We start from the raw sequence: 10,000 nt of genomic DNA, 5'->3' as shown, positions 1-10,000 counted from the left end.
CTTCCTCATCTCCTTACCGGCATCTCTACCAGGTGGACCCGGACGAAGAGGAGTTCCTTCTGTCCCCCACTGAAGCTCCTCATTCAACTCATCCTTTACAACAGAGCCTGAGAAAACAATGTGTCGCCCGGAGAGACCGTAGAGCTCTATCCTTAGAACTGCCTCACCTGTTGCAGGTCCCGGGTGCACCACACACGCCACTAGCACACTACCCCCTGCCCCCTGTACCCTCTCCCAGCAGGAAGAGCAGCTTCTCTGGGGGGCTAGTAATAACCGGTGGTGGTAAGATTGACAGTTTTGGAGGGGTGAGGGGGGTCCACCAGGACTGCAATGGTAAGACCCCCCTGCAGCTGCTGCAGCCTCAACAAACCGAACCAGCTGTTGGAACCAACAACCAACAGCAGTTAAGGGCAGATGTTTTCCCTCAAGTCAACGCCCGCAGCAAAGGCCGCGAGGATCTGGATGAAGATATCGACTACGTAAGTCTTCATAACACTCCAGTGTCATGAGTCATTAAACGAGGAAAGCCAGGTGACGACAATGATGCAGAGAATTTGACTAAAGTTAATACATTAATACCAAACACAGAGATTGCGGCAAAAAGTTATAAGTTGGCAGCAAATTACAATCCTGAGGGGCAGCTAGACGCATGATCGTCAGAGGGAAAAACACAAAAAACAATAAAGTCAATCAAAATCTGGTTACAAAAGAAAAAAGTAGTGGAAATCACACGGTTCAAAAACATCGTTAAACAGGGTGGTCTAACAAACTGGGAAGTGCAGTGATTTACGAGCTGACGCTGGTCTGAAGAGAGTCCAGCGTGTAAGTAGAGCTGTGAAGATTCCGTAATTGCTGACGACTCCAGAGGACTGAGCAACACCAGCTAACTTTCCTCTCAGTCACGACCGTCTTCTGTTTCAATGAGATGATAATCTTCGCCTCCAGTAGATTTTCTCCTGCTCTCTTTGGAGTTTTCACAGTGAACGAGTGATCGAGGGCAACCATGTTCAGTAGAAGATACTCTTCAGATGCTCCGAGCTGTCGGTGGTTTCATGCTGTAAACATTGGTTACGATAGAACAGATCTGTTTGTGTTTTTTTGGTTGTTAATGCCAAACGTGTGTGTTTGCAGAGTCTATGTTTCCGAGTCCAGAAGATGTTAGAAGCTCATAAGCCCGACTGGTGTGAGACCAGAGCAGACTGGTCCATCTTCCTCTTCTCCCCACAGAACAAGTAGGTCTTCTCTCCTTCCACCTGAAGTCTTTCTTCACCTCTATGACATGATGTTGTTTCAAACCTTCCACCTGAAGTCTTTCTTCACCTCTATGACATGATGTTGTTTCAAACCTCACCTGAAGTCTTTCTTCACCTCTATGACATGATGTTGTTTCAAACCTTCCACCTGAAGTCTTTCTTCACCTCTATGACATGATGTTGTTTCAAACCTCACCTGAAGTCTTTCTTCACCTCTATGACGTGATGTTGTTTCAAACCTTCCACCTGAAGTCTTTCTTCACCTCTATGACGTGATGTTGTTTCAAACCTCACCTGAAGTCTTTCTTCACCTCTATGACATGATGTTGTTTCAAACCTTCCACCTGAAGTCTTTCTTCACCTCTATGACATGATGTTGTTTCAAACCTCACCTGAAGTCTTTCTTCACCTCTATGACATGATGTTGTTTCAAACCTTCCACCTGAAGTCTTTCTTCACCTCTATGACATGATGTTGTTTCAAACCTCACCTGAAGTCTTTCTTCACCTCTATGACATGATGTTGTTTCAAACCTTCCACCTGAAGTCTTTCTTCACCTCTATGACATGATGTTGTTTCAAACCTTCCACCTGAAGTCTTTCTTCACCTCTATGACGTGATGTTGTTTCAAACCTTCCACCTGAAGTCTTTCTTCACCTCTATGACGTGATGTTGTTTCAAACCTCACCTGAAGTCTTTCTTCACCTCTATGACATGATGTTGTTTCAAACCTCACCTGAAGTCTTTCTTCACCTCTATGACATGATGTTGTTTCAAACCTTCCACCTGAAGTCTTTCTTCACCTCTATGACATGATGTTGTTTCAAACCTCACCTGAAGTCTTTCTTCACCTCTATGACGTGATGTTGTTTCAAACCTTCCACCTGAAGTCTTTCTTCACCTCTATGACATGATGTTGTTTCAAACCTCACCTGAAGTCTTTCTTCACCTCTATGACGTGATGTTGTTTCAAACCTTCCACCTGAAGTCTTTCTTCACCTCTATGACGTGATGTTGTTTCAAACCTCACCTGAAGTCTTTCTTCACCTCTATGACATGATGTTGTTTCAAACCTTCCACCTGAAGTCTTTCTTCACCTCTATGACATGATGTTGTTTCAAACCTTCCACCTGAAGTCTTTCTTCACCTCTATGACATGATGTTGTTTCAAACCTCACCTGAAGTCTTTCTTCACCTCTATGACATGATGTTGTTTCAAACCTTCCACCTGAAGTCTTTCTTCACCTCTATGACATGATGTTGTTTCAAACCTCACCAGAAGTCTTTCTTCACCTCTATGACATGATGTTGTTTCAAACCTTCCACCTGAAGTCTTTCTTCACCTCTATGACATGATGTTGTTTCAAACCTTCCACCTGAAGTCTTTCTTCACCTCTATGACATGATGTTGTTTCAAACCTCACCTGAAGTCTTTCTTCACCTCTATCACATGATGTTGTTTCAAACCTTCCACCTGAAGTCTTTCTTCACCTCTATGACATGATGTTGTTTCAAACCTTCCACCTGAAGTCTTTCTTCACCTCTATGACATGATGTTGTTTCAAACCTCACCTGAAGTCTTTCTTCACCTCTATGACATGATGTTGTTTCAAACCTTCCACCTGAAGTCTTTCTTCACCTCTATGACATGATGTTGTTTCAAACCTCACCTGAAGTCTTTCTTCACCTCTATGACATGATGTTGTTTCAAACCTTCCACCTGAAGTCTTTCTTCACCTCTATGACATGATGTTGTTTCAAACCTTCCACCTGAAGTCTTTCTTCACCTCTATGACATGATGTTGTTTCAAACCTCACCTGAAGTCTTTCTTCACCTCTATGACATGATGTTGTTTCAAACCTTCCACCTGAAGTCTTTCTTCACCTCTATGACATGATGTTGTTTCAAACCTCACCTGAAGTCTTTCTTCACCTCTATGACATGATGTTGTTTCAAACCTTCCACCTGAAGTCTTTCTTCACCTCTATGACATGATGTTGTTTCAAACCTTCCACCTGAAGTCTTTCTTCACCTCTATGACATGATGTTGTTTCAAACCTCACCTGAAGTCTTTCTTCACCTCTATCACATGATGTTGTTTCAAACCTCACCTGAAGTCTTTCTTCACCTCTATGACATGATGTTGTTTCAAACCTCACCTGAAGTCTTTCTTCACCTCTATGACATGATGTTGTTTCAAACCTTCCACCTGAAGTCTTTCTTCACCTCTATGACATGATGTTGTTTCAAACCTCACCTGAAGTCTTTCTTCACCTCTATGACATGATGTTGTTTCAAACCTCACCTGAAGTCTTTCTTCACCTCTATGACATGATGTTGTTTCAAACCTTCCACCTGAAGTCTTTCTTCACCTCTATCACATGATGTTGTTTCAAACCTTCCACCTGAAGTCTTTCTTCACCTCTATGACATGATGTTGTTTCAAACCTTCCACCTGAAGTCTTTCTTCACCTCTATGACATGATGTTGTTTCAAACCTTCCACCTGAAGTCTTTCTTCACCTCTATGACATGATGTTGTTTCAAACCTTCCACCTGAAGTCTTTCTTCACCTCTATGACATGATGTTGTTTCAAACCTCACCTGAAGTCTTTCTTCACCTCTATGACGTGATGTTGTTTCAAACCTTCCACCTGAAGTCTTTCTTCACCTCTATGACATGATGTTGTTTCAAACCTTCCACCTGAAGTCTTTCTTCACCTCTATGACATGATGTTGTTTCAAACCTTCCACCTGAAGTCTTTCTTCACCTCTATGACATGATGTTGTTTCAAACCTTCCACCTGAAGTCTTTCTTCACCTCTATGACGTGATGTTGTTTCAAACCTTCCACCTGAAGTCTTTCTTCACCTCTATGACGTGATGTTGTTTCAAACCTTCCACCTGAAGTCTTTCTTCACCTCTATGACATGATGTTGTTTCAAACCTTCCACCTGAAGTCTTTCTTCACCTCTATGACAAGATGTTGTTTCAAACCTTCCACCTGAAGTCTTTCTTCACCTCTATGACATGATGTTGTTTCAAACCTTCCACCTGAAGTCTTTCTTCACCTCTATGACATGATGTTGTTTCAAACCTCACCTGAAGTCTTTCTTCACCTCTATGACATGATGTTGTTTCAAACCTTCCACCTGAAGTCTTTCTTCACCTCTATCACATGATGTTGTTTCAAACCTCACCTGAAGTCTTTATTCACCTCTATGACATGATGTTGTTTCAAACCTCACCTGAAGTCTTTCTTCACCTCTATGACATGATGTTGTTTCAAACCTCACCTGAAGTCTTTCTTCACCTCTATGACATGATGTTGTTTCAAACCTCACCTGAAGTCTTTCTTCACCTCTATGACATGATGTTGTTTCAAACCTCACCTGAAGTCTTTCTTCACCTCTATGACATGATGTTGTTTCAAACCTTCCACCTGAAGTCTTTCTTCACCTCTATGACATGATGTTGTTTCAAACCTTCCACCTGAAGTCTTTCTTCACCTCTATGACATGATGTTGTTTCAAACCTTCCACCTGAAGTCTTTCTTCACCTCTATGACATGATGTTGTTTCAAACCTCACCTGAAGTCTTTCTTCACCTCTATGACATGATGTTGTTTCAAACCTTCCACCTGAAGTCTTTCTTCACCTCTATGACATGATGTTGTTTCAAACCTTCCACCTGAAGTCTTTCTTCACCTCTATGACATGATGTTGTTTCAAACCTTCCACCTGAAGTCTTTCTTCACCTCTATGACATGATGTTGTTTCAAACCTCACCTGAAGTCTTTCTTCACCTCTATCACATGATGTTGTTTCAAACCTTCCACCTGAAGTCTTTCTTCACCTCTATGACATGATGTTGTTTCAAACCTCACCTGAAGTCTTTCTTCACCTCTATGACATGATGTTGTTTCAAACCTTCCACCTGAAGTCTTTCTTCACCTCTATGACATGATGTTGTTTCAAACCTCACCTGAAGTCTTTCTTCACCTCTATGACATGATGTTGTTTCAAACCTTCCACCTGAAGTCTTTCTTCACCTCTATGACATGATGTTGTTTCAAACCTCACCTGAAGTCTTTCTTCACCTCTATGACATGATGTTGTTTCAAACCTTCCACCTGAAGTCTTTCTTCACCTCTATCACATGATGTTGTTTCAAACCTTCCACCTGAAGTCTTTCTTCACCTCTATGACATGATGTTGTTTCAAACCTCACCTGAAGTCTTTCTTCACCTCTATGACATGATGTTGTTTCAAACCTCACCTGAAGTCTTTCTTCACCTCTATGACATGATGTTGTTTCAAACCTCACCTGAAGTCTTTCTTCACCTCTATGACATGATGTTGTTTCAAACCTCACCTGAAGTCTTTCTTCACCTCTATGACATGATGTTGTTTCAAACCTCACCTGAAGTCTTTCTTCACCTCTATGACGTGATGTTGTTTCAAACCTTCCACCTGAAGTCTTTCTTCACCTCTATGACATGATGTTGTTTCAAACCTCACCTGAAGTCTTTCTTCACCTCTATGACATGATGTTGTTTCAAACCTCACCTGAAGTCTTTCTTCACCTCTATGACGTGATGTTGTTTCAAACCTTCCACCTGAAGTCTTTCTTCACCTCTATGACGTGATGTTGTTTCAAACCTTCCACCTGAAGTCTTTCTTCACCTCTATGACATGATGTTGTTTCAAACCTTCCACCTGAAGTCTTTCTTCACCTCTATGACAAGATGTTGTTTCAAACCTTCCACCTGAAGTCTTTCTTCACCTCTATGACATGATGTTGTTTCAAACCTTCCACCTGAAGTCTTTCTTCACCTCTATGACATGATGTTGTTTCAGACCTCACCTGAAGTCTTTCTTCACCTCTATGACATGATGTTGTTTCAAACCTTCCACCTGAAGTCTTTCTTCACCTCTATGACATGATGTTGTTTCAAACCTCACCTGAAGTCTTTCTTCACCTCTATGACGTGATGTTGTTTCAAACCTTCCACCTGAAGTCTTTCTTCACCTCTATGACATGATGTTGTTTCAAACCTCACCTGAAGTCTTTCTTCACCTCTATTACATGATGTTGTTTCAAACCTCACCTGAAGTCTTTTTTCACCTCTATGACATGATGTTGTTTCAAACCTTCCACCTGAAGTCTTTCTTCACCTCTATCACATGATGTTGTTTCAAACCTCACCTGAAGTCTTTCTTCACCTCTATGACATGATGTTGTTTCAAACCTCACCTGAAGTCTTTCTTCACCTCTATGACATGATGTTGTTTCAAACCTCACCTGAAGTCTTTCTTCACCTCTATGACATGATGTTGTTTCAAACCTCACCTGAAGTCTTTCTTCACCTCTATGACATGATGTTGTTTCAAACCTCACCTGAAGTCTTTCTTCACCTCTATGACATGATGTTGTTTCAAACCTTCCACCTGAAGTCTTTCTTCACCTCTATGACATGATGTTGTTTCAAACCTTCCACCTGAAGTCTTTCTTCACCTCTATGACATGATGTTGTTTCAAACCTCACCTGAAGTCTTTCTTCACCTCTATGACATGATGTTGTTTCAAACCTCACCTGAAGTCTTTCTTCACCTCTTTGACATGATGTTGTTTCAAACCTCACCTGAAGTCTTTCTTCACCTCTATGACATGATGTTGTTTCAAACCTTCCACCTGAAGTCTTTCTTCACCTCTATCACATGATGTTGTTTCAAACCTTCCACCTGAAGTCTTTCTTCACCTCTGACATGATGTTGTTTCAAACCTCACCTGAAGTCTTTCTTCACCTCTATGACATGATGTTGTTTCAAACCTTCCACCTGAAGTCTTTCTTCACCTCTATGACGAGATGTTGTTTCAAACCTTCCACCTGAAGTCTTTCTTCACCTCTATGACATGATGTTGTTTCAAACCTCACCTGAAGTCTTTCTTCACCTCTATGACATGATGTTGTTTCAAACCTCACCTGAAGTCTTTCTTCACCTCTATGACGTGATGTTGTTTCAAACCTTCCACCTGAAGTCTTTCTTCACCTCTATGACGTGATGTTGTTTCAAACCTTCCACCTGAAGTCTTTCTTCACCTCTATGACATGATGTTGTTTCAAACCTTCCACCTGAAGTCTTTCTTCACCTCTATGACATGATTTTGTTTCAAACCTCACCTGAAGTCTTTCTTCACCTCTATGACATGATGTTGTTTCAAACCTTCCACCTGAAGTCTTTCTTCACCTCTATGACATGATTTTGTTTCAAACCTCACCTGAAGTCTTTCTTCACCTCTATGACATGATTTTGTTTCAAACCTCACCTGAAGTCTTTCTTCACCTCTATGACGTGATGTTGTTTCAAACCTTCCACCTGAAGTCTTTCTTCACCTCTATGACATGATTTTGTTTCAAACCTCACCTGAAGTCTTTCTTCACCTCTATGACATGATGTTGTTTCAAACCTTCCACCTGAAGTCTTTCTTCACCTCTATGACGTGATGTTGTTTCAAACCTCACCTGAAGTCTTTCTTCACCTCTATGACATGATGTTGTTTCAAACCTTCCACCTGAAGTCTTTCTTCACCTCTATGACATGATGTTGTTTCAAACCTCACCTGAAGTCTTTCTTCACCTCTATGACATGATGTTGTTTCAAACCTTCCACCTGAAGTCTTTCTTCACCTCTATCACATGATGTTGTTTCAAACCTTCCACCTGAAGTCTTTCTTCACCTCTATGACATGATGTTGTTTCAAACCTCACCTGAAGTCTTTCTTCACCTCTATGACATGATGTTGTTTCAAACCTCACCTGAAGTCTTTCTTCACCTCTATGACATGATGTTGTTTCAAACCTCACCTGAAGTCTTTCTTCACCTCTATGACATGATGTTGTTTCAAACCTTCCACCTGAAGTCTTTCTTCACCTCTATGACATGATTTTGTTTCAAACCTCACCTGAAGTCTTTCTTCACCTCTATGACGTGATGTTGTTTCAAACCTTCCACCTGAAGTCTTTCTTCACCTCTATGACATGATGTTGTTTCAAACCTCACCTGAAGTCTTTCTTCACCTCTATGACATGATGTTGTTTCAAACCTCACCTGAAGTCTTTCTTCACCTCTATGACGTGATGTTGTTTCAAACCTTCCACCTGAAGTCTTTCTTCACCTCTATGACATGATGTTGTTTCAAACCTTCCACCTGAAGTCTTTCTTCACCTCTATGACGTGATGTTGTTTCAAACCTTCCACCTGAAGTCTTTCTTCACCTCTATGACATGATGTTGTTTCAAACCTTCCACCTGAAGTCTTTCTTCACCTCTATGACGTGATGTTGTTTCAAACCTCACCTGAAGTCTTTCTTCACCTCTATGACATGATGTTGTTTCAAACCTTCCACATGAAGTCTTTCTTCACCTCTATGACATGATGTTGTTTCAAACCTCACCTGAAGTCTTTCTTCACCTCTATGACATGATGTTGTTTCAAACCTTCCACATGAAGTCTTTCTTCACCTCTATGACATGATGTTGTTTCAAACCTCACCTGAAGTCTTTCTTCACCTCTATGACATGATGTTGTTTCAAACCTCACCTGAAGTCTTTCTTCACCTCTATGACATGATGTTGTTTCAAACCTTCCACCTGAAGTCTTTCTTCACCTCTATGACATGATGTTGTTTCAAACCTCACCTGAAGTCTTTCTTCACCTCTATGACATGATGTTGTTTCAAACCTCACCTGAAGTCTTTCTTCACCTCTATGACATGATGTTGTTTCAAACCTCACCTGAAGTCTTTCTTCACCTCTATGACATGATGTTGTTTCAAACCTTCCACCTGAAGTCTTTCTTCACCTCTATCACATGATGTTGTTTCAAACCTTCCACCTGAAGTCTTTCTTCACCTCTATGACATAATGTTGTTTCAAACCTTCCACCTGAAGTCTTTCTTCACCTCTATGACATGATGTTGTTTCAAACCTCACCTGAAGTCTTTCTTCACCTCTATGACATGATGTTGTTTCAAACCTTCCACCTGAAGTCTTTCTTCACCTCTATGACATGATGTTGTTTCAAACCTTCCACCTGAAGTCTTTCTTCACCTCTATGACATGATGTTGTTTCAAACCTCACCTGAAGTCTTTCTTCACCTCTATGACGTGATGTTGTTTCAAACCTCACCTGAAGTCTTTCTTCACCTCTATGACATGATGTTGTTTCAAACCTCACCTGAAGTCTTTCTTCACCTCTATGACATGATGTTGTTTCAAACCTTCCACCTGAGGTCTTTCTTCACCTCTATGACATGATGTTGTTTCAAACCTTCCACCTGAAGTCTTTCTTCACCTCTATCACATGATGTTGTTTCAAACCTTCCACCTGAAGTCTTTCTTCACCTCTATGACATGATGTTGTTTCAAACCTTCCACCTGAAGTCTTTCTTCACCTCTATGACATGATGTTGTTTCAAACCTTCCACCTGAAGTCTTTCTTCACCTCTATGACATGATGTTGTTTCAAACCTCACCTGAAGTCTTTCTTCACCTCTATGACGTGATGTTGTTTCAAACCTTCCACCTGAAGTCTTTCTTCACCTCTATGACATGATGTTGTTTCAAACCTCACCTGAAGTCTTTCTTCACCTCTATGACATGATGTTGTTTCAAACCTCACCTGAAGTCTTTCTTCACCTCTATGACATGATGTTGTTTCAAACCTCACCTGAAGTCTTTCTTC

The 10,000-nt window shown here is 41.0% G+C and overlaps 1 protein-coding gene across 1 annotated transcript in view; it reads left to right on the top strand.

Annotated features, from left to right (window-relative positions):
* LOC148064297 (voltage-dependent T-type calcium channel subunit alpha-1I-like) overlaps positions 1–10,000 on the top strand; it is a gene marked incomplete at its 3' end in the record, with an annotated part of 64,226 nt that overhangs the window by 44,276 nt on the left and 9,950 nt on the right. Inside the window, 2 exon segments of the mRNA XM_087809585.1 lie at positions 1–479; positions 1,132–1,232. The exon segment at positions 1–479 is cut by the window's left edge and continues 220 nt beyond it. Of these exon segments, the coding sequence (XP_087665711.1) occupies positions 1–479; positions 1,132–1,232 (580 nt within the window).

Source organism: Callionymus lyra, chromosome 15 (assembly GCF_982586985.1).
Source record: "Callionymus lyra chromosome 15, fCalLyr1.hap1.1, whole genome shotgun sequence".
Lineage (NCBI taxonomy): Eukaryota > Metazoa > Chordata > Actinopteri > Syngnathiformes > Callionymidae > Callionymus > Callionymus lyra.
Note: the sequence above shows the minus strand (reverse complement) of the source record. Positions and strands in the feature narration are given on the sequence as shown.